General features: G+C 36.6%; 1 protein-coding gene across 1 annotated transcript in view; it reads right to left on the bottom strand.

Moving 5' to 3' along the window:
* The window catches only part of NPAS3 (neuronal PAS domain protein 3), a 595500-nt gene that overhangs the window by 42822 nt on the left and 526056 nt on the right, over positions 1 to 26622 (bottom strand). Inside the window, exon 6 of the mRNA XM_041484137.1 lies at positions 12084 to 12202. Coding sequence (XP_041340071.1) covers positions 12084 to 12202 — 119 coding nt within the window. The remainder of the gene's footprint in view (positions 1 to 12083; positions 12203 to 26622) is intronic.

Raw genomic sequence — 26622 nt, 5'->3', positions numbered from 1 at the left:
TTCCTATAGAAAACTAGTGTGAAAACCTTAGAACAGCATCTTTTAGATGGATTTTAAAACTTTCCTATGGAAATTTTTACCAAGCACATTTATTCTCTGTTAAAATCTATGAATCATTAATATCTTGTTAGCCTGGTAGAACTTTTCAGTAAAGAAAGAGAAATAAGCTAGAAACATATGTAAATTTTGAAAATTTTTGTATGCTTTGACCTGGTGAGTCATTAGTAGCTCACTGCACATCCATCTACACCCCTATGAAATTCAGTGGTGCTTAGACCATGTAAAACAGCTCAGGATTTGGCTTATTTTCCTGTTTAAGTCACTTCTATTATAATTTCTCCATTTTCATCTACTTATGCGGAGCACCTTCCTTAAGTCTCAGGTGAAATCCCCAGGACACCTCATACAAACATGTACTTTGGATAATTGACTGTCTGGTTTAACAGCTAAATTTAAAGCAAGCCAGGGCTATGGCACTGTATATTTTGTTGGATACATTTTCTGGCTTTGTGGGGTATTCACTGCATGATTTGATAAAAACTGAGGCTAAATGAACTCTACAATTTGTATTCCTACAGGCACAAGTTTATTGGCTTGGGTTTTTTTTTCCTTGGCTCTGTCTGTAAGGTTCATTACTTACAGTTACTGCAGAATCAATCTGAAATGGCCAAAATCAGTGATGGAATTTATAGCACAATAAACGTACTGCCATACAAGTGCTGCTACACATGAAAGGGCTTTGGAATATTTGCAGCAATCCTTCTACACAGCAGAGTGTTCTGTTTTTATCAATTTAACAGAATCACCACAGGTATATTCCAAGAGGTGTAATCCTGACAGCTACACAGCAGATTTTCTCTGAGGCAGATATTTTTACAGGAAAACAATATTATTGATAAAATCTTAGCATATCAGAACAAAAAAAGGAAACTGCACACATCTTTTTCTTTCTCCATAACAGGCATTTGCAGTTCCATTTCACTCACACAAAAAACCGCCCTGAACCAGAAAGAGTTTACGAAGGAAACATTTTCACTCTCCTTGAGATATATTAATTAATTATCAGCATGATGGCATGTGGAAAATGTGGAGGGCATTTGTAACTAAAACATAAAGTATAGCATCAGCCGTTCCCTGTTTTTAAAGTCTATAAAGATTTACATTTCTACTTAGTACATTTTTCTTTCCAAGTGTTTCTATTATAGACATCTCATATTTTACATCATTTTAAAGCACAGAAAGTTTTAACTTTAGAATGATGCATTGTGCAAAAAAGACAGAAAAGACAGATGGTAGGCTGTCCTCCCCAAAACTCAATTTCATAATATGCATGTGATTGCTAATAGGCAGACACTAAAAAACAATTTTCCTTGACGGAGAAGAGCTGATAAATTGTCAACATAAACTTTGCCTGTGGTTGCTCCAGTGATCTAAAGCTCTTCTGTGAGCTTTGTACCATCAGAGTCTGCATCTTCCAACCATATAAAAATTTATGAATGCATATGACTATAAAGTGACTGAAAACAACCCATAATGCATGTTTGGGTATTGAGAATCAGCTCATTGCTTCTTCAGGAAAAGCTGTGTCCAGTGCCCCATTCCTAACCCTGGACATATAACTGTGGAAGATACAAGCTGAACCCAGAGATGCCCTGTGAGCTGAGTGAAGCTGGGCTCTGCATTTAGCTATCTGCACAATGCTGCATCTAGTGCTGGCCTGAATTAACCAACATAGTCTTTGCAACAGTGCAAAGGGTCACAAGAATTGAAGGTTGCTGATTATTAGGAAGAAATAATTTTTGAGCACTTCAGCAAGGAGAAATCAATGAAAAATCTAATGAGATAGCAATTTCCAAGAAGAGAAATATTTATCTAATACCTCAGACCTTCCAAAATATTTCAAAAGTGAAAGGGACCATTAAGTTCACACAAAATAAAATCAAGCATTCTGCACTTGCAGGACAACTTGGGGAAAATGTCCAGATTATTTGTGCACAGAATGAGGCTTATTTACATTGGGAGTGCAGAGTTCATTTCAGATTTAAATATTTCACTGTAACTGGTATCTACTAATTTTGATTTTTAAAAGGCTTATCACTATCAAATATTTTCATGCCTCTAAGGATTCAGATCCTATTTCGGAGAATAACTGAGAAGCAGCAACTCAACAGCAGATGAGCTGTGACTGGTATGTTATCAACATATTTGCCTGGAACAAAATGATGTGATGATCCCACCACATATTTAATTGCAAAAATTCCTTGAGTTTGATTGTGAAAAGGTTAAAACATTCTGACTGTGTGGCAGTTTCTTTTGCCACACAGAGGAGACTTGCACTCCTTGCAAGTATGTGACTAACTCTGTAAAATGAAGCCATGGGAAGAATACATATTTCTTGAACTTTCTTTAGATGGGGGTAATACTGTTAGTTTTGAAGACATCAGCCTTGCATCCTATTGTGTTTTAATTTTATGCAGTGTATATTTCTCTATAAATGTCCCCTAAAACAAGCAAACAAACAAACAAATCAGCAGAAAAAGAATGATGTCAAACTTCAGAAATATTGTCAAATATTAGTAGGACACACTCTTTTCCATGTATCTTTGGATAGAGTCACTGATGTGCTATACTGTTTGGTTTAGGATGGAAAAACATACAAAGACAGGAATTATAACTGAACATGTCTGGAAAATAAAGGGGCATGGGAGGGTCTAATGTGTTATCAGAAATAAAAGTGAAAAACCTTGTTTACCACTGATGAAACAGACCTTGTCTGTGTCCTTTTAATAGCAAGCTCTTCACACAGCAATGAGCACAAGAAGTTCAGAGAGAATAGAATACTTAACCATAAAAACTGAAATAAAACCTGTAACCCTCCTCAGGGTAACCTCTTCAGAGCTCAGACCTCTTTATGCAATTTATATGAATTTTCAGTGGAGACTCCAATATGAAGTTTTTAAGAAAATTACCACTTCTTGTAATACACTTAGTGTTTTCATTTGTTTGCAGTATTTTTTACAAATTTTAAGTAATTGAAAAAATTAAGATAATTGTGCTCTCTACGCTTATTCTCAGACACTGATAATTTTCCTTTAGGCAGGCACAAAATTCTTGGTTCTAAGGAGGAACAGACAAAAAATGTAGCAGTAAAAATTAAAATTTCTTATTTCATACTGGTTAGAGGTGCATTAAGGTATATAAGCTTTAGGGTCAGTATAAGCCTTGCTCAGCTTTCTTTAAAAGCTTTGGGAGTAATAAAGACTTCCATTTTATCTTCAGTGAAATAATACTGCTGAAATATAACCTCATTTTTGATGTCAGCAGTGATTTCTTTTTACCTCCATGATGTCAAATGGGAATTATTATTATTAGAACGACAGCTTCCTAATGATGCTGTAAAAAGGAGGAACTGAAACTTTTTCCACTAAACATCTATATTCTGCTTTCTCCACAGGATAAAGCAGATGGGCTCCACCACACACCGTTCTTCAGGCAAATCTAGAGGCATGATCAAACACTAAGAAACAGAAGCAGCTTAAACATCCAGAAACAGAGGCAATAATGGCTTGCTTCGTTATATAGTGGTGAATATGCACTCTGAAGAGTAGAGAAAAAGGACACTTACACTACAGCACTTACACTACACTACTTCTCCCTGGGAAGCATGCTCTGAAACACTCATGATCAATTTTCTGTTCTAGATGGTAAAACTTGCACATCAGTGTCCAGATCACTATCCAGGAGTCATTGCCCCAGGTAAAGTCAGGGAGTGAAAGTCTCATGTGATGGCTCCTTTTCAACTATTGGCTTCATGTATGGCACACTGGGGGTGGACATATCTGAAATGCTCTGTGCCTTTTTTCCTCACATTTTGTCCAAAGAATAAGTACAGAAAAACGTTGTTTCATATGACACCAAAATAGATGAATAGGTTTGGCTTTTGAGTAAATGATGGGCTTGAACTTTATGCAAACACCTATTTATGCAGAAAGTGAATAGCAGATGCAAAGTAGTGCTATCTGCATTGGCAAATGGGGTGTTTTCATTTTCTAATACACTTTGATCAAACATAAAGAGCTACAGTGAATAATGATTCCCTAACAATTTTACATTTACTTATAACATCTATTGCTTCCAAGTAGTTAGCAAAGTCTTTAGGGTGTAAACATCTATGGTGGCTATGAAAAAATCAAACTGGAAAAAGGAAAGGTCTCTATATAAGTTTGGGGGATTTTGATATAAGAACAGCAAAACTTGCAAGCAGCCAAGCCACCTGCCAGATGAGGAGGTGGATGCTGCCAGCCCTGCTGCTCTCCCACAGAGAGGTGGCAGGAACAGCAGCCCCAGGAAGCTACCCTGGGATAAATCCAAGGGGCGGAAAAATGTGTTTTGCCGCTGGTACACTGCTTTGTTTTCCTTCTAAAGAAAAGAATTTCGGAGTAGCTCTACTACAGTCAGTTGTAGGCCAGTTGAGAGCAGGAGTTCTGTTTTTTAATTTTTTTTTTGTTAGTTTTTTGTTGTTGTTGTGGGATTTTTTGAAATTAATTTGTTTTTAACTTTGGTTGTTGTTTGTTTTGGTGGAAGTTCCGCTAAACTTCACACAGCCTGGTCTGAGTACTTTCTTCTTTGCATCTCATTTTGTGTATTCAGGGCAACCATCAAATCAAAGGAAGTATCAGCCTGAGAAAATAAAGTGTGATGCACTGAAACACAGAGATGATTTGACAATATTCATGCACTAGGAAGAAAGGCTGAAGATGAGGTACAGCATGTAATCACAGTTGGCTCTGACACAGCCATTGTTAACTTTGGCAAGTTACTTGATGTCTTGATATGTTAGCACTTTCCAGACTCAGACGAGTATTGCAAAAGTACATTCATTAATAAAAATGACTTTATAAGCAACAGGAAAAAGCCAATTAAAAATACTGCTTTGCACAGGTAAGAACTGCACATAAAGGTGAAAGTTTGAAAAACGTGGAAATCAATGTATGAGGCTGTTGTCTTTTTTCAGCATACTTTTGACAAAAGTTGTGAACTGCTGCAAGTGGTAGAGATAAAAAGGTTAATAGTGTCTGCATTTGGACACATCTAAAACAATCTTTAAATTATGAAAAAAAAGGAGGGGCAAAACATCTACTGGCAGCAGTTATAAAACAGTGAATTGAGGCAAAGATGCAAGCAGCAGCACCTCTCTGTCCTAAAGCATATCTTGGCTTTTTGTTCTTTTCTGTGTTCCTGTGAAAGGCATATTCCCAGTCATTAAAAGTAAACAGTGGTAAACAACATTGGTGGATAACTTAAGAAAACACTGTGAAGACTTCTTTTTTCCAGTAGCCATTCCTACCTGGGAGCACAATACCATTCTCCCAATGGGCAGTAAGAGGTATTTTCTGGTTCCCTCTCTGCTGAGATCTCATAGCTCTCATCGTGCTCACTGAGTCTTGCTAGTAACACCACAATGGGTCTCACACTGCACTATGAGTTCACATGTCTACATAATTAGTGCTGCTTATGAAAGTGTATCAAACATTTTCTGTCTCTATGACTCAATAACAATTGGTTCTTGAAAGAATACCGAATTTGGTTTGAAACTGCTCTCTGTCCATTTTGAATATTTTATTCTGTATCAGAATAAATCTTGTTCTCACAGTTTTCTCTCACAGTTGTATCGGCTACACACTGACTTTTAAAAAAGGAGGCTTCAGAATTATGTTGCCTAAAAGCCAGAATCAAAGGCAATTACTGCTAATTTGGTGATAATATTATCTTTTTATATCCCTTATACTTTGATAATAGAATTAATGAAAATAAAAAATTTCCCAGAGAGCTATCTGTGCTTACTCAATTTTATATTTTCTTTCCTTCCAGAACTCAAAATTTATTTCCCTTTTACTCAGTTTGGAGCAAACCACAACTCTGAGGCCATCTAAACATTTAAGGTAATGTTTGAGGACAAACAAATCCTGATAACAGGTGTCAGGAATACTACAGCTGCAGTCATTGTGAGGCATGATCAAAGCTTGAATCTTTCTTGTACAGAAGATTGCTATTAAAAAGGCCTTTTCTATAACACTAACTGGTTAATTTCAATAGTTCTACTGCAATAATGAATGCCTAACATATATTAATTTTTCCAGATGGTAGAACAGTGCTATAAATCCCATTTAAAAGCTGCTCAGTCCTGATTTTTTCTTTTTGAGAAGATGGAATTCATATCTACTGAACACATTAAGGTTGGTTAATGTATTTAGATGCTGAGGGTGAACCAAGCTTTTCCAGATAGCTCTCCTAATAGAACCTCACAGTTCTATATCAAGGCCCCAAAATGAAACCCAGTCTTCTTAATCTGGTTGCAGACCATTATTTCTTGAACCGTATCTTTATATCCACAAGCAGGTACTTTGTAAGATTGAGACTGGCCCATTAGTATTTTGTTCTTTTTCAAGTCATGCTGCATCTTTACTAGCTAAGAGACTTCCTTTTGACAAAAAGGTCATCGATTTACATGGGTGAATTCTCGATCAGTTCTTTCTCACTGACAAATTACCTTTAAGTCTTCCCAGTGCTGAAAAGTCTGGGGAATGCACGTGCTGACATTTAGAAAACTCTTCACATAATGCTTCCTGATGTTGGTTTCTTATTCCTTCTTCACTCAATTAAAGAGGTGTGGCAGTAACCATGTGATAAAGTACTAAATTCTGCAGTTTTCTTTCTTCCTACAGAGAAAGGTCAGGATATCTTTCTGGGACAGAGTAAAATACTTGACAGAAAAGATTTGAAGGGGGAAAATATTAGAAGGGGAGGCAAAAAATTTAGGCAAAGCTGTAAAGTGGGATAAGTGAATTTCCTCATTGGGAAGAGGGAATGAAATCTGTATCTAACACAGGCTGCATCCAAAAAATGTACCAATCATGAGACTATTCCCTGCCTGCTCTTTCCTCCTGCATCCTATCCTCCTGTCCCCATGAAGTGGAAGGTGGTTGCTTGCAATGATATATTGGACCCTTAAAGTGATTTTGGAGTAGGGACATCTTGTTTGTGAATTCCAGATGAATCTTTAACTTGCATGAGAAACAATTATTTCAGTTTTGGATTGAACCAAGAGAACAGTATCACAAGGTGGGTCCAATGTAATTTTGTCTTTCTAACCCAGTTTTTGTCTCTCTTGCCCTCTTCGATTAATGAATCTAAATTCTGCCAAACCTGCACTTCAAGCCCTCAACTAAGACCTGCAAATCTTGCCCAACTCCTCAAGTTCTAAAAGGAAAAAAAAAAAAAAAAAGCGAATAAAGGAAGGAATAGCATGAAAAAACCTCACAGTAGAACCATAACAGGCATAAAATTTCAACAAAAATTTAAGATTTCCATCTTCAAAATTGTCATTCAAAGAATTCTAACTTTATGATTTTAACTACCAAATTTGAGAGTACAGACTCAGAGAATGTTTAATTTAAATGAGTTTGTAGAAAGACAGCATTGTCAAAAAAAAACAAAAAACAAAAAACAAAAAAACCAAACCAAAACAAAAAACCAAAACAAACAAACAAAAAGAAAAACAAAAACAACAACAACAAAAAAAGAATTCATGAGGACTACCAGATTAATTTGTGAAAACACTTTTCTGGAGTTTTAAGTATTTTTAAAAATATTTTGATATACCTCATGCAACTTCTATGAGATATAGCTAACCAAACTTGCATCCTCCATTACTGAACTGCAGAAATTAGATGCAAAACAAACCATCCAAATTTCTAAACTAAACTTACCAAACCAATTTTTTTTTAATATACCAATTTACTTATTTTTATGCAGCCTGTCTACTGGAAGGGACAGCCTGAAGGTTTTCTAGGATGTCCTTAACTCTGCTGCTGGGTCTTCAAGATATTTAATTGCCAGCTTCGTGGGAGAGGGAGAGGCAGCAGATGTTGGTTACACCACATTCAGAGATTGCCACAGTGCCAGTAAAAGCACAAGGCAAGCCCCTCGTGTTTGCTTGTCCACTTCTGTAATAGCTCATAATGAGAGTGCTGTTCTATAAAACAGTGGAGGAGTATGCATGGATATATACTAGCACCTCTGATGAGTTGATGAGCTGGAAACAGCCGGCAGCTACTGACTCTGATGCTGTTTGATGCTTTGACTACTTAGTTAAGCTTTGTTCAAGAGAGCAGTATCAGGTCATGAAAGTTTGAACAAAGAAAATTCTAGCACAATCTGACAGGCAAGTAAACATGGCAAAACAATAATAGGATACTGTAGAGGAGTAGAAAATGTATCACTGGACCTGAAAAAAATAATTTTGAATTAAAACTAGCTTTGACATATGATTGAGTAAGTCAGACAGTAGAAAAATTGAAGTTGGGAAAACTTTTAAGTGGACAGAACTGCGACCCTCAAAGGGAGGAAAACTTAAATAAAATCAAAATGAAGATATAATCAAAATTAAATACAAAACCATATTTCAATGATGAAAAAATAAATATTGAAAAAAAGGAAGACAAGTTGCATTTTCAATGGAGAACAAACAGTAAATCTCCAGCATGTATCTCAGACAACAGTTGCAATGGTAATACATTCTGAATTTTTCAGTGAATGGAATTATATTTTTTTTATTTTTATTTGTTTCCCATGTGTTTTATCAGTTGACTAAATTTTATTTCACTGTTTTAAAAGATTCTAAATTTATTAAGCTGAAACATTAATAACTCTCTAGTACTGTATGCAAACTCTTTTCCCGCAAACCCCTGAGCCTAAGACCATTAAGAATAGGAAATTCTAATTCAAGGAGAGTGCTACTGAACAATGAAAGGGAAAGAGAGAGGAAGGATTAATCATGTAATCACTTTTCCACTTAAACTTTTAAGGTAATATAATTCATGGAAAAAGGCCATTACCTCCATCTTTACGTGTAATTCGGAACTAGTTATATCAGTCCAGGAAGGGACTATGAACAGGTTCATCTTGTGTCAGAATTGTCTAGAGCAGGGTTTCTTTGAGGCACACATATGTGTAAATTTATCAGTCTGCTTTTTCTTACATTGCTTTTGATAGGAAGTTAGTTTTGGTTAGATCAACCTGAATAATAAATCAATTTCATTCTTGGACCTTTTTCACTTTTATGTGGTTTTCCTGAGGCAGGGACCACTCATTCTGAAAACTGACTAAGCACCTTGTGGACCACCTCAGTCATTTGCTGTCTACAGGAAACACTCACCAGCAGTCCTCAAAGCAAGGCAAAATGATGATGTGGTTCTGAGCTCAGCAAGAGTTTGGATCAAGACACAACTACTTCACAAAGATGAAAAAATTTTGTCATTGCTGGAGGTCTGAATCCATGGGAGCTGAATACCTTTGAGAGAGCTAAAATCTGACTCACACCACAGGCAGCTCCTAGTACACTGCTCCCAATGAAATCCTCCCAGTGTGCTGATTGAGGAGGGTACCCCTGAATCCCCTTACAGGAGCTCACAGGAGGTGTTAGCCAAGAGCCCTTGCATTTTAGAGACAGAAAATTCAGTGCTCTGTAGTATTCTGAAGGCGGGAGACAATGGCTCCTTAGTCAGCCTGCTCCAGCAGGACTTCCTGCAGGAAGTCTGCTGCCCATGATCCCAGCTGGCACAGGGTTTCCTGAGTAAGTGCTGAAGTACTTCCAAGGATCTCAGATGCAGAACTTAGACAGTTCCCCCCTGACTTTTGTTAATGTTATGCAACTATTCTTCCCTGTTGATAATTTCTTGTAGACGTACATCCATAAGGCTCATGTATATTTCTTAATTTTGGCCTTAAGTTTGTTCTAGTACTGGACTTTTAGAAATCAACGACTAAGATTCCTAAAAGTGACATTTACTACAGTGGTTGAGTTTTATTATGCTTGTCTGATACAGCAACTGACAAGAATTTTTAAACATGGCAGTTCTTAAAGCTCAGTTAAAAAGATGTTCACTTGATCCAAATTTTCTAAAATAAATGTACTATTTTCCTGAGGCTTGATGTGGCCATGGATAATGATCCTTCCATAGAACACAGAGTGCCAATAACTAAGCTTTTGAAAAACTGTAAGAGTGCAATTCATATTGCTGGACACAGCTGAATTCAAATACTGCCAGTTACAAAATCCTTAAAAACATCAAAAAGCAGAAGAACTGCACATCTATTTTTACACCTGCCTAAGGCTTGTACACTGTTTATGCAATTTTACTCAAGCTGACTTGCCTTGTGAAAAAATTTGGAAAAATTCCAATGTTTTATTTACAGGCAGTTTTGTTGGCTTTCATACTTTTCCTTTTTATCCATTAATTGTGTTCAGGAAAAACTGGCAAAAAAATGATATCTGATCTTTCAAAACTAATTTTGCTGTACTTGTGACATCCCAGTTATGGTTTTAAATACTGCCATGAAGCATTAGAAATTCTAAGAGAAATTAAATTGTATTTACATGATAGTCATTACCATGTCTTTTGAGCCAAGGGTCTGCTGTAACTTTCAAAAATTGCATTGTAATAAGTAAAAACCCCACCCTGTGAAGCCAGCTTATATGTCCTATTCTGATGTTGGACTAAAATTAGATCGTCAGGAGTCCAAGAGAGAGAATGACAGAGTCATTCACACACCTACCTTTTGTTCCTACCTACATCTGGCAAAAAAATTGAGACTACAAACAACAAAATTCCCTATGTTTAGCCATTATTATTGCATCAAAAATATCCAGCAAAGTAAGTTCTCTATCAATCTAGTTTTGTCTGAGCCTGGTGGACCATACCTAATAATGAGAATTAGTTTAACTTCAATGACCTAAAAAAGCAAGATCTCTTCCAACCCAAACCATTCTGACTCCATGATGTGCCAATTAATTAATTCATTCATTCATTTATTCATTCTCCTTCTTCCTCCTGGGACACTTTAGTGTCAATACACTTCCTGGTCTTGGTATCTCCCTAGACTTGCAAGCATGAACAAGTACTCAGTGCATTCCTTCAGCTGTTGACAATTAAACAGGACACAGATCAAAACTTGTGATGTCTTATGAATCCATTGCTTTGGACTTAAAACTTCTACTAGCAATGAAAACTTCTACTAGCAACATCTTTAATCATCTTGTCCCAGAAACCATCCAAGAGCAGGACTCACAGCCACTTGCTTGTGAAGAAGATACTTCTGCTAGATTTTTACTTCTCAGGTAGCTACCACAATGCTATATTCTTAGAGAATTTTTTGGGAAAAGTGAATTGGGGAACTTTACTTTAAAGCTTCCTCTAAAAACTAAAACAAAATGGTTGTGAAAGCTTTTAAATGAACATTGACAAGCAACTTCTTTAAATACCCACACATTCTCAGACTTACTTTCTTGCACCACTCTTTTATCTTGTATAAAACTTAATGGATGACATATTTCATTCCACAAGTTGACAATGTTAAAAATGTGCTATTCCTTCTAGTTTTAGTATACGGCAAAGCTAGTGATAGCTAAAGGCGCTATGAGCGATATACGACTGAAGAAAAATGAGATTACTGCTGATAAGGAAAAAGAGACATTCATATCTTAAAAGAGTCTGAAATCCAGCAAAAATGATCCCCAGCAGCAGATGCCCCTCAGACAGACAATGAAAGAAAAATGGTGGAAAAGTACTCAATGTGGCTCATTGTTTCCTACAGCTGGAATGGCAGCAAAACGGAATAGGCTGCTGCCTGCATGAAGAAATCCAACCTCTCTGGGAAAAGCATAAACCAAAAATTACTAACAGTCTAACAAAATGAGCAGTAATTTTCCACTGTGGGAAAAGTGAAGTTCCTCTGACTTACCTTCTTTGGTAAAAGATACCTTTACTTTGGAAATGTTGCTCTTTTCAAGGCTATGATGCTGTTATCATCAACATTTATCATAATAATGATCAATTTAATGGAAGTGCAGTACAAAAGCCAAACCCCAGGCTGGAAATATGTATTAATGATTCTTTAACAAAAGGAATGAGAACATATGCAAATGTGAAATAGCTCCTCTCTCTGTCTATTAAAGTGTTCCTGGAACATGAATGAACATAATTTCAAGATGTCAATATTTCATGTTACAGTGCAACCCTTACCTTGTATCCTGATGATTTGATGTGCACTCCTCGCTTGGTCAGTGTGGATTTCATTCGGATGAAAAAAGAGCGCTCTAAAGTGTTGTCAGTGGTTAGCAAACTGGGGTTTGTAGATTCCACTAGGGAATAGAAAAAATACATATACACATAATTTAGATTTTATACATCCCCTCTAAGCTATCTTTCAGGTGCAATCCTTGAACTCACTAAAAATAAATGACTGATGGATGCTAAGAGTGTTGTAATCAATTTACCTCATTTAGAAAATGTTTATTTAGCAAAAAAGAAATTACAAAAATATACATATACTCAGTATGTCTAATTTTCAAGTAATTTTTCCCATAGAATTTTTAACAGAGATTTGTCTCATTAACTCTTTCTTGCACAATTTAGCTACGACTGGAGTTGGAGGGTATTACGCTAGAGTGTATGACATTGTTTTAAAAATTGCTTATCAGTATTTTGTAAAAGGCAAAGTCTCACTTAGGTAGCAATTCTCTCCTGAAATAGGCTGCACATTCTGCAGATTTTTATTCCCTACTCTCTCCTCAACTGCAGTGATACCTGAGTCAGTGCTGGATTTGTGTGCCTTGGTTTCCACATTACTGAGGCTAAATTAGGGCCTTTATTATCAATAAAACATTAAACAACCTGAAGGCAAGAATTCTTAAGTAAATGGCACATATTATTATTATTGTCATCATATCATCAATTTTTGGTGATTAATTGGTCATTAATGAAACATTTTTCTAGTCCAACTGAAGTGATATTAGGTGCTCACAACTAAGTATAGCTCTCACCTGCACTTCTCCCTCCCTTAACTGCAACCACTTAAATAACTTATGACCAAAATATTGTTAATGGGAAAATTCTGGAGCAGTTTACAATAGACAGGCATTATTTGAGATAAATTTCAATTTCAGTGAGGAGTTAACAAGGAACAAAAGAAATATTTTGAAACTGTACTTCTATGGTTTAGGAGAACCATACAAACTACTAGTAGAAAGTATTTCAGTATTTAAAATGCATTTGTTATACAGTCAACAGAAGTGCAAAAACTTGTTTGTGAGCTAAGGATTATATTGAATTGTCCTTGATTTAATGTGGTCAGCTTGTCTTGTGTTTGTGACATTTCAGCTCTGGTGTGATAACTGACAACAGTGTCCCTTTCTTTAGTGTGTCTCTTCAGATTTTCTTGTTTTAGAGAGCATGAATTTGATGTCATTTTAAATGTACAGCTCTTTATCACTCGAGGGAAAAGCAGAGCCATGTTATATTTAGTACTTTCATTTCTTCTGATTAAATATGAATTACTATGAAATTTTTCTCATCATCTAACACACCATAATACGCCAACAGCTTTTTAATACACTGTATAAGCACAAACTTCTGCTCTAAGAGTTTAATTTGCCCCTCTAATCCAATCACATCAACCTTATTTCTCTTATCAGAGATTCCCATTTTGAATTAAATGAGCTCATTAGTTTTAATCAAAAGCAGAGAGATCAAAACTTAAACGTAAATGCTTTAGATCAGAACTGTCAGTCAGCCGTGCAGTTCTATTTTACTAAAACACAAGATCAGAGACCCTTAGAACCAATTTTTTCTCGTAAGGGATGCCAAGAGCTTGAAGATGCTATATCCTTTTTTTTTTCTCCCAAGGACAGATTATACATTTAAGGTTAGACTTAATTTAGAGTATTTTTTTTTATCCTGGTGGAAATGGGAAAGTATGCCATTCTGCTGTTGTCTCTTTCACATTTATTGGTGTGGGTCCTTGGAGACCTGAACAAATGTGAAGCCATCACAATCCATGCAACAAACCTGTCCTCAAAAAATTCAGCTCTGTTCAGCAGTATCACACTAGAAATAAAACTCTGAAGGGAAAGATATTTTTCAGGGTGTGGGACAGTGAAACCCTGAAACAAAATCACCTGGATAGCAGCAGTACTGGTAAGGTGAGGATCATAATTAATTATTATTTTTATTGTACAGTACAGTGCAGTAGTTAAAGTGTACATTAAGAAGCCACAGCATGGGTGCTTCCTGCTGTGTGAAGAAATGCTAAAATCAGCTTAACAAGTGTAGCTGTTGCAGTCCAGCACATTATACTCTAGTACAGGCAGTAAGTACAATATGTCCTCCTGTGTTCTAATGGTAATTACCTAAACATACAGAATTAAACACATGATATCTTATACTCAAAAAAAGATCAGGCTGTAATACATATGCAACATTCCCAAAAAATGGAAATTAAAATTTCTCTTTCATACACAGTTAAATGAAAGAAAGGATAACAACTGACATACCATAATGTGTACTTGGCATTGACATTTTTTAGGCACATTTAATCATATAGCATAAGATTAACATAATTTTGCTGTTATTATATTATGTACAAACCTATACATCTCTAAGTGAATATTATAAAGTGCACACATTTTATCCAACAGACTGGAACAGTGTCATACAAATATGTATTCTGAAGTGTTTGATTTTCTTTAACAAAAGGTATTTGAGAGTGTATGTGTGAGATGGGATTGGTTGCCTAAAAGTCCAGAACAGCTTATGAACAGCATCTTGAATTTCTCTCAAGAGAGAACCATTAGGACTGATACTGCAAATCTGCATTCAGAGTTGCACCCACCCACGGTAGGTACTATAACAATACTGATGGTGATTATGCATGCAGGATTTAAAAAACAGGATGTGCACAGAACAGCTCCATCGATGTCAGCGAGAAGTGCACAGGAATATTTGGAATATGGTCCATTATGAGTTCTCAGGTAACGGTTTTAAACAACTATCACTGAACTTTTTCAATTTTTTTTTCAAGTATGTCAAAGCAGACTTGCAATCTGAGAAATATCAGAATGAAACTCAAGAAATTAATTTTTGATTTAAAGAAAACTTATAATCTAAAACCTTTACAAAGCCTGAAATAAACAAGGTCCACTTGGCTTGATACTGTAGAAACAAAAGGCATCTTTTTACACTGAAAAATAAGGCTTCTGGCTTGAATTTACTGAGTTTAAACATACTGTTGAGTTATAAACTTCTGAAACTGTGAGTTTAGAATGCTAATTATGTGATAAAAGTCAATGCTTACTGCATGTGAATTAAAGTATTTTACACTGTCAGACTTAGAAGTAGAAAAAATAAGTCTGGGTTGTCTTTGCAAAGCAGGTAATTGTGTACTCTGTTGGGAAAGCACTTGCCTTTGTGTGCCCTTAAACATCTTCAGCAGATACTACTAAAGGAATAAACGTCTTCTCTTTCCACTCCCAAAGCTGATAATGCAGGATGGGATTTCTAGACACAAGGAACGCATGTTCCATTTCAAAGCGAATGAAGCTGCAATCTACTGTACCCATACGGAAGTGTCACAAATGTTAAAAAGCTCAAGTAAGAGCCACAGAGGCAAACGGGAAGATATTATGAAAGAGCAGCCAATTCACAAAACTGTTTTGTTGTCTTCTTAACTTACTGAGATTAGCTCTGTTGGTCAGAGCACCATGCTAGTAATGCCAAGGTTGTGGGTTTGATCCGCGTATGGGCCATTCACTAAGGAGTTGGACTTGATGATCCTTGTGGGTCCCTTCCAATTCAGAATATTCTGTGATTCTGTGAACTATTCTAAGCATTTTTTTTTGTGAACAAGCACAAAAAAATCTCTCATCCCTCAAAGGGCTTTGCTTTGGGAATGATCTTGGCCCCAGACCCCACAAACCAATCATGCACTGTTTAACTTCACATGCTGGAAGAGTTCCTCTGATGGCACATAAACATATCCACAGCTGTCTGGAGAACTGAGGTCCATGGCTCTCCTCCTGCAGGGATCTGCAGAGGTACTGTACACCTTGTGCAGTCTGACTACTTTAATGCTATGGAGCAAAACAATGTAAAGCAATGCAAATAATTGCTCTTACAGAGCAACAGTACAAGTACTGTCCCTATAAGTGATTCACAAGCACATTCAAATTTAGATAAACAATTTGTCCCCCAGGAAAAAAAGAAGTTCCACATTTGATTTATGTCTTAAATAACAAAAAGCTGCTACAGTAGGCTGAATAATGTTCACCAACTTCTGGGCTTTTTTCTTGACAAGCATTAAAAATAATTGAGAGGAGAAAAATGCATTTTTGCACGCCAAACAGAGAAAAAATAGGCTTCTCATTCTTAGGAAGAAAGGAAGTTATAGAGGGAAAACCAAAAACCAACCAAGGAATTTGAGATTGGTGGAAAAAAAACCCTTATGGTTTAACATAAAGGATTTTCTGGATTTTGTAGCATTTTAGGAAGGTTTCACCTGGCTTTCATTTCACTTCCTTGAAAACATATGTTCATACATTTTTAAAAAGACATTCTCAAACACCAACTATACAGCCAGCTCTTAAAAGTGAAACAAAAAAAGAGAACATACAAAACAGTCAGAAAAAGGGAGCTCTTTTCCTGTTGTCTTCTACAGTTGCAAACCTCTTCTCACATTTTCCTAAAGTCTTATAAACCTATATAGTCCCTATATAGACTATAAGTCTATATAGGGAACTGAGAATCATTATGTTCAGATTAATATATAGGTAATATAAATCTATCATTTTCAGTTGGACTAGATGCAGCTTTTAAATGTTTCTCTTTCTTCTGTGCAGTTTATTGTCTGTAACCAGGCATTAAAAGACTAAGAAAATTTAACCTTGAGTACTTAACTGCCTTTAATCAGAAAAGTGACTCTCAGAAAACCACTATTTGCCAAGATCATTCTCTTTCACTATCTTACAGATCAAATTTGATAATTTTATAAACTAAAAGATAGATTTTCACAACTACTAACCCAAAAAATAAAAGGCAAAAGCTACAAGTTAAGACAATTTATTTCCAAAAAGCGCAAGTTACTATACTTACCAATTGTGCAGATGAATGGTTTTAAGTGAAGTGGGTTCAGCCTGATCACAGGCTGGACATGGGCAAGTAGAGGAAGCTAAAATTTGTTCTAGGAAACTGCTGAAGATTCCTGGACTACTTGGATGAACCACTGTGGCCTATTTATGGACACTGGGAGCCTGCCTAGAGACCAACTAAAGAGCACAGAACTAGCAGCTCTATAGGTGCTCTATCAGTCTCTCCAGTGTGCTCAGCATCCTGCAAAATCAAGGACTATATGAACTACTTATTTAACATTTTGGGTGGCAGAGGCTCATTCATTCTTCCAAAGCAATACCGTTTCTAAAAGGAGGAATAACATTTTTGCTGTAAGCTGTCCCAGTTGTAAACAGGAACTTGAAATGCTGAATAACCAAATTTGGATCTGAAATTCATGGTACTTTTAGGTGACTGGGTAAAACTCATAAAATTTTTGGTTTGTGATTTGCTGTAAAACTGAAGAAGTCAAGAACTTGACCAGATTTTAGGTGACTTAGTTCCATTCCTTCCTTTACATGGGGGGAATAATACTGGAAGCTGAATAAGGTATCACTCAAAAGGGGAAGATTCAGGACAGCTCTTTCAAAAAAAAAAAAAAATGGAAAGAAAGATGACTTCTTATAAAGAATTTATATCTAGGTAATGTTTTTAGACAAGATAATAAACTGTTCTTTTTCATCACCCTACCTCCAAGATTAAGACAATACACTTTTCATGACCTATAGGCCTATTAGAAATTCAAAGGCATATAAACTTTAAATGCTATCAGACTCCTGTTGAAAGCCAGATCTTTTAATGGTTTTTATTTGTTGGGTTTTTTTCCCTACTCTTATCTCTCCAAATTTTCCAGATCCAACAACTGATGGTATGGCCTAGATTGTCTTATGCAAAATCCTTAATTTTTTGCAAACAATTTGACATTGAAGCATTACACATAATATATTTATTTCATTTCCTTCACAAATTTTAAAGAATATGCTATATATATTTACACCTAGAGATTTCAATATTTTTATAATCACTGTAATTACTGGCCTATGGTCCACAGGTAACGGTGTACACTGTTCAACTTAGATGTTTATTTGAAACTGGGAGAACAAGAGACTAATTCAGATATATCCACGTTTTTTAAATGTGATACAAGTCCATGCATTCAAGCAAGACACAACTCAGTGAAGCAGCAGTGAATACAACAGCCAAGGAAGTGAGAGAACATGTTTAATATCTGATCTACTTGCATACTGTAGTTTGGGCATAAAAATGGCTGGATCTGCAGAGAAATAAGCCATGCTTTGGAAAGTTATCCTGTAGTATTACAAATAATGAGCTTACCCTGTTTGCTTTTTAATTTGACTATTCCCAGGTACTGACTGTAGGAGAAACTGAAGTAAAAACTCAGAGGCAGGCATTTCATATTATCAGAGACATTTTTGAATGTTCTACTATCCTTGCAGAAACAAAGTAATCTGAACTACCCTTACTGGACTAATTATCACAGAATCACAGAATCATAAAATGGTTTGGGTCAGAATGGACCTTAAAGACTGTCTAATTCCCACCCCCCCCGCCATGGGCAGAGATACCTTCCACCAGCGAGGCTGCTCAGAGCCCATCCAGCACGGCCTGGAACACTTCCCAGGGATGGGGCGTTCACAGCTTGGGCAAACATAGTGTCCACCTTTCTCATAGTAAAGAATTTTCCCTCATATCTAATCTAAACCAAATCTCCTTCAGTTTATGACCACACCCCCTTGTCCTGTCACTACATGCCCTTGTAAAAACTCCCTCTCCAGCTTTCTTGTAGCCCTCTAGCTACTGGAAGGCTGCTCTAAGTTGTCCCCAGAACCTTCTCTTCTTCAGACTGAACAATTTAATTCTCTCAGCCTTTCCTAGTATGAGAGGCATTCCATCCCTCTAATCATCTTGTGTCCCTCCTCTAGTCTGTCTCCCGTGTAGGTCCATGTCCTTTCCTGTGCTGGGACCCCAGAGCTGGATGCAGCCCTTCAGGTGGGGTCTCACGGGTGTGGAGTAGAGGGAGGGAGTCCCCTCCCTCACTCTACTGGCCATGCTGCTTTGGATGTAGCCCAGAACAGGGTCAAGTAATACTTTATTTAATGCCTCAAAGCTTTCCTTCTTGTGCATCTCCTTCTATTTCTTCTTCTTCCAGTCTAGAAATGTCTTATCACGCTATTAATTCCCAACATATGCAATTTGCTTCCCAGGTAAATTTTATCCCACAGAACTCTACATATCTGGTAAAATAAAGAATGAATTAAGAGCCAGGACAGAGCTATAAATAAAATATTGCCAGGATGAAACTACGAGTAAGATTTTTGTTACACTATGACATTGAAAGACAGATTTTACAACAAATTTTGGTATGCCAGTGATCTGTGAAAGACATCGGGCTTTTTTGTTTGTTTGAAAACAACATGATAAAGATTTGTTATTAACAGAGCTAATCATGATAGGAAACCTTAACTTTGAAAAGTGTTCAAAAATGTTACAGTCTACTGGGCTTCAATCCATTATCTAAACACTCACAAATGTACCCATACTCATCCAACAGAGCAGAACAACTCTTGAAGAGCTGTTATGGTCTTGTGAGTGAGCCATACATAAACCATCCTGTGTATGAAGCTCAAACTTCCCTCTACACTTTTACATGTAAGGTTAATTTATTTTAAACAGTGGAATAAATAATCTGACCTCACCTGGTTTCATATGAGGTTTCATATGAGGTCAGCAACATTTCCAAGGTGCGGTGAAAGTCCCAAAGAAAATTAGCACAGTGATAGCATTTCCTTACTGTTCACTCACTTTGCAGTTTATTCTAATAAAGTTTGAAACAGGACAGACCCAGTGGATGGGAGAAGTCCTGATATTAGGAGTGTGTAGTATCATAAACAAGAGTACATCTCTCTTCTATTAAGGAATGTTTATGGGAAAAAGAAACTGGGAAATGAGAAAACAACAAAGGAAAAAAAAAAGACACTGACTAGTTTTGAGGGTAAAAACTTCACTGAATTTCCCAAGGACTTTATGGTCCTGTGAGGAATAGAGGACTAGATGTTTAATCTTCTTTGAGAAGTGGCTGGTTTCCACAACTTAAACGATCATTATCCTTGCTGAGAAGCTTCTTATAAACAATTTTAAGCATTTTGTTTCAGCACAAAACTGCCATTAAATGCTGATGTTGCTCCCCCTCTTTCCTGCACTAGAAAACTGAGGGTATTTTCTCTTTCTTGCTAGTTTTCTGCTCTTGCCTAGTAACTTGTGAATCATTAACTGACACTACAGAGCGTAGCTGTGAAAATAACTGTGGTTTAGAGCTGCCAATAATGGCCCACTAAAGTTCCTTCCCAGCACATGGCATAAAAACACCTCCAACAAACATTAAAAAGTCCCTTCTGATGTTGCTTAACACTGCCAGCCTGCATGGGCTTAAAAAGCACAATAAAGAGGTTGCTTTCCAGATTTTCATATGCCAAATGGGAGGTGCTTTTTGGTGAGGCTTTTCCCTGAGGGAAAGGAGAGCAGCTGAGTTACCTCACGCTGAAAAGTCTATGTTTGGATGATCCCACTCTAGGGAAACATAGACAAGTGCCACAGTCAAGCTGCTGCTAGTGGATGTGTCTGTACTAAGCAACTAAGCAGTAGGAAAGTTCAAGAGAAAAAAAGGAGCATCATAAAGATACTCTTTGGGAGCACATGACATCCAGCAAAAGCCATTATGCAGCAGCCTGAGTATGCCAAGGAACAACAGTATGAATACAAAAAGTGAGTGTTTGAAGTCTTAGTGGAATTCCCTGAAAATATAGCCACTTGAGGAATCTATTTCTTCAGAAAATACCTTTTGTGCTGCTGGGATATTTGGGGGATTCTATTTTCAATACCTGTGTTCTGGATCTACTGGAGCAATGCTTTTATCACGACTATAAAATGGTTATGAGCCAATTCCTCATATGAAACAGTCAGTAACAGTGGAGCTTTTTAATGACAAACATGATGTCAGACAAAGGGCATCAGGACTTAGTCTTTGTACTACAATACAAAATAACAATACATAAACACCTTTGTGAAAGCAGCTTGAAACCCCATGTTTTCTATTAAAAAGTCATGTTCAATCTTCACTGTTGATAGAACAGAATAGCTAACACAGAGAACACTGTATATCAGAAAGGTCAATAGTTATTATGAGCTACAAATATATTTTTTTCCATCCTTCAGGCTGTTTAGCGCATATCACAGCATGAGCAGCTGTCTTCTTTAATGCTTTTAAAATTAGAATCCCAAAGAGGAAGAAAAAAAATTACATTTGCAATGATTGCTCTTTGCTTTTGTAAGTTTACTTTAATACACTATTTTATATACATGAATTTTCCATGCAGCCTAACCAAGGGGCAGTTACTGGTTGCTAGTATCTACTGGATTGTTACATCAATGCATATAGAATCCTGACAAAAAAAATCACTTTGCACAAATTGTGTAACCTTGTTGAATAACCTGTCTAGAAAAGTACGTAGCTACTGGGCATACGTTTAAACCAGGCAAGTGCACATGTGCAAACACAGACTGATCTGCTAATGGTGAACAGTTTCTGGCTGAGCAGCAATAAACAGAGGGGGCCACCATTTTCTGTTCACACACTGAAAAATTAAAAAAAAGGGTGGTACGATGGTGGCAGCATTTGACCTCTCACATTTTTCAAACGTGGCAAGTATCTGGGTTCATCTTTGCTAACAGTGAACAACTACTTAACACTGCAAAGAGGTTTCCATTCTCTTTGGATTTCTATCACGTTGGCTCTATCAAACTGTTCCACTTTCCAGGTTTAAATTTTTTCTGAATGCATATTGGTGTGTCAAATGCAAATAAGTACTCTATAAATATTTTGAAGCATGAAAGGCAAGAAATAGTTTTCTTTATAAAACAAATTTTTAGCTAATTTAGAATGGTTCAATGATAAGAACTCATGCAAGTTAAATGTATAAATGTCTAGATGAATTGTCATAAGTTTAATGTTTTGTTTACAGATAACTTCATCACTGGACAGTCAGTGGCAATAGGCATGGTGCTAAGCACAATGTCATGGCTTCAGAATAATATATCTCAGAATATAGTCAAGTGACACTTTTTCTTACAAAAAAATACATTTTCACATACTCAGAATCTACCTATCCCTGTCAAAACCAGGTTTAACTAACACTGGTAATTTTCAATATAAAGAATAATGGAAAAAATGAAGAAATATAGCCTTTTTCATACTTTGCCAAACAATTAGCACTAAAAAAATCCCATAAATATAAACATGAAAATACTTGTGTCCTCAGCACTGTGCATCCATAACATTTCCATCATTACAAGACGCTCTGTGCAATTGTCCCTTCTCATCTGTCACATTGACACTGCATGACCCGGTCCAGGATAAGATGAATCAGACAGGCTGCTAATCCTGCAGCTTCTGAAGGATTTGCTGGCACAGCTGGGATAGTGGGTAGCTGATACTGTTGGGACGTGCTGCTCAGCCGGTACTGCTCTCAGAAGCAGCCCTCACCTCCAACACTGACGTTCCTGACTGAAGAACAGGTAAGAGACCCAACTGCCCAGGTTTCCCTATAGCTCTGTCCCTGACTAGAACTGCTGCCTTGTTCCTGTTACAGTATTTTCTCCTCAGGGCAGCATATTAAATTAAAATATGGCAACAATACTCCCAAGGTACACCAAGAGAGTTCTTACACAGACAAGTTAGCACTTACAGATTTCTTTGCTTATGCAGAATTTATAAAAAAGCTGAAAATAATGACAAGTGCTATGCCATTGAAATTCAAAAGGAGTTGAGAACAAGTATCTCCAAAAATGACAGACTTGAGTCTGCTGAAGAAAAAAACCCTAGGGGTAGTTTCCGTGGGCTGCAGCCATGCATTATTCTTGGAAAACTATTCATTCAAATTATTTAGTAAAAACAAATGTCAAGTGGACTGGACATCTTACTTTTATTATATTTTCTGCCTTTATCTATTTATTTTTGCATTGTGGAATTAAGAAGGTTTTTGACAGACATAATCAGAACCTGTCATATAACACAGGAAGCAGCATGCTAAAAATCAGCCCACACTGCAGATATTTTGGCATATTTATCACAAGGCTTGAATAGTAAACACTTAACAGACAGATTTCTGGGGTATTTTTTGGTATTTAACAATTAACAATGGGAACAATGACTTTTTTTTTTCCCATAATGCCCCTTCAACTCAAGCACCGAACAAAACAAGGCCAGACCCATGATAATAGGAATAAGGTGATCAATAAAAATAGTTCTTCCTTTTTTTGGTAATCCATTTTTCTTCCTTCAGTGTTTGCAAACTGAGTAAATTGAAGAATGAGCTTTTAGACACTGTCAAAACACGGTATGATTGGTGAAATTTCAATGGTACAGTATTTTCTGAGTTTCTCTGAGTTAAAATTTTTCTACATTGTATCTTCACAATCCTGGAGCTTGAACTGTTTCTTTTTTCTCCAAGTCTGAAGATCACCCCATGGATTAGTAAATGATTGAGGATTGTCTCTTAAAAGACTCTTTTAAAAACTGTCAGAATCAACCCGAGACAAAGATTTATTATGAACTATTTAAAGGGCTTAATATATGTATCCCCAAAGAGCCCTTGGAGCAAACTAGAAAGGAAGAATGGAAATCTCAAAGAATGGGAAAAATCTCCAATGCCCCACTTTCTTCACACCATGATTACTGTTTACTCAAAGGATAAAATGCCTAACCTGTCACATGCAGTCTTCAGAAGCTATGTTATTGCTGATGTACAGTAAAAACCCAAAACAATGAGCCTTCACAGCAATATGCCTAAGAAAGGCAGCTGTAATTTGCTTTCTAACCTGTCCACTAGCACACTAATGTGGATACATCTTGTAGAAAACGCTGATCTCCTGACCCAGACAGCAATCAAACAGCTGCCAGAGCGTTTGCTGTCATATAAGCTGTGACCATTACCTTAATTATACGTTACCACGTAACAAACCTTCCCTAATGAGCAACTCTTCTCCCACCCGTGCACCAGCTAACCCATCCGTCCTTGAGGAGCATCACTGCAGATAACTTCAATTTGAAAAGCATATTCACATGCAGTACTTCCCACAGATAAAGATATGCTTTACATAAAGATATGTAAAGGGAATTATAAAGAAATGTATAATATATAATTGGCAAACTTTAAGTGAAGCTGGATATGACCTTTAATTATATGTTCACATACAAATATATCCATCTTGGCTTATTTCTTTGTGTTTATGGAAGTGCCTAAAGTACTTCCACAATGATATGTTTCATTTTGAGACTAAGCCCAAAGGAATGGTACGTGAGTCATGGCTCACACAAATGCTTGCTTTCCCTCTGTGGTACCAACTTCTAGCAGGTTACATTTTCAGTTCACTTCTAGCTTTTATATCCTTTTTTCCCCCTTCTATTGTCAGGTGTTAGGACATTCCCATTTAACTTACAAGACACCATATCCTTATAAGTAAATAAAAGCTTCTCTCAGAAATTATCAGTGTTCTACCTCAGATGCAGTACTGGAAAAGAGTGAGGCATAGGAACCTGGTTTTGGTCTACCTGGGTTATTAATCTCTCTTCTTATGGGATAGTTTCAACATTTTAGCCCTTCATGCTAAATGCATATCTAACCAAAATAATAGTGGGAAGCATCTGCAGACTTCCCATCTGCTGTGTGTTTTACTTCAGTGGGCAAAACACTTAAAAATGCAGCCATTACATCAAAAGATCAGGAGGAACATGAGAAGGACCTAAATAGAAGTCAGAGCAGACAATTGAACAGCAGAGCAACAGATGAAATTTCATACAAACAAGGGCAAGATGTTGCAAACTTCTGAAGAAACAGAAAGTCTATATTCAGGAGCTTTAAATAATTTTAACAAGTCAATAAAAGAAAATGAAAATATCTCAGTGAAAACACCTGCTCTGTATGGAGACTGTTATAGCTAAAGACTTAAATGACATGTTAGAAGACAATAAAAATAATTTAAAATTAATAAATTTATAAAGAAAATATTACTTTTCCATTATTTAACTTTATGGACCAGACTTTAAATTTGGTATTATGTTTAATTCTAGTCATCTGTTATTAAAAAAGAGAATAATGGAAACAGAAAAACTTTAGAAGGACATCTGAAGAGAGATTAATGGGATTATAAATATGTAGTTTTGAGAGCTTTGAGATAAATGTGACAAGAGATTCATACAATAATCAGTGATACATTAAAGATAGAATAAGAACAGGATATTTTCAATAAATTGAAGGGAAAACACATTTTGAACTGATAAACACAAAATTATTGAAATAAATATTTTTCACCACACAACATGTAATCTATACAATTATCTATCTATCTATCTATCTATCTATCTATCTATCTATCTATCTATTTCAAAAGAAGGACTAAATATCTCTAGAATAACCATGCTACATTACGCATAATAAAATTTGCATGAGATATCAAGTGTTCTTATTCAACTTATATGGGACAGTTACCATACTGAAGATTTTACATGTGATTTGGAAGTATTTAGTACCAACTACTCTAAATGATAAGATAGTGGGCTAGATAAATACTCAACATTCACTTATATAAAAGTTCCTGTGTTACTATGAAATTCCTCTTCCATCTAAATATCTGTAGCAGGAAATGCTTCTCTTGTTTACTCATCCCCCACTCCCTGTGGCTTATAATTCTCCAGTAGTTTCTAAACATTCAGTAACATAGGAAAAAAAAAGGTCTTCTCTTTTCTTAATTTGCTGGCTTTGAATTGGAACATTCTTATGACCTTTCTCTAGAAATTATGAACAGCAACATAAAGCTGATTTGTATTAAGGTTGGAGTAAATTCTGAAGCTAAGGAAAACTGCGGTGAACCTCTTGCCAGTGCTTCTCTTCTTTGAGTACTGAAAAATGTAGGTACTTTCAGCTGAAGACAATACAGGTCCTTGAATGGACTAAACATTCAGTGACCATCTTGGTAAAGCTTGTACAGATACATTAACCAGAAAATGAACTCCCCAATACAGAATGCTGGAAAACTGGTAAGAACAGATAAGGAGAAGGCTAAGGTACTCAACATCGCTTTCGTCCATCTTCAAGGGCAACCTGACTTCCCACACCTATTGAGTGGAGGGACAGCAGGATGGAGACTGGGGGAGCAAAGTTCCTCTCACTGTAAGTAAAGATCAGGTTCATGACCATGAACCTGAACATAGGTAAGGCTATTAGACACAATGAGACACATTTCACAGTCCTGAGGAAATTGGCTGATATAGTTACCAAGCCACTCTTGATGAGATTTGAAAAGTCATGGCAGTCAGGAGAAGTCCCAGGTGACTGGAAAAAGGGAAATACTGAACCCATCTATAAAGGGTAGACCCTGGGAACTACTGCTCAGTCAGCCTCACCTCTGTGCCTGGGAAGGTCATGGAACAGCCTTCTAGAAGCTGTGCTAAAGCACACAGAGGACAGAGAGGTGGTTTGGGACAGCCAGCATGGCTTCACCCAGGGCAAGCCCTGCCTGACCAGCCCTGTGACCTTCTGTGATGGTG

Source organism: Pyrgilauda ruficollis, unplaced genomic scaffold (genome assembly GCF_017590135.1).
Source record: "Pyrgilauda ruficollis isolate IOZ18807 unplaced genomic scaffold, ASM1759013v1 scaffold63, whole genome shotgun sequence".
NCBI lineage: Eukaryota > Metazoa > Chordata > Aves > Passeriformes > Passeridae > Pyrgilauda > Pyrgilauda ruficollis.
Note: the sequence above shows the minus strand (reverse complement) of the source record. Positions and strands in the feature narration are given on the sequence as shown.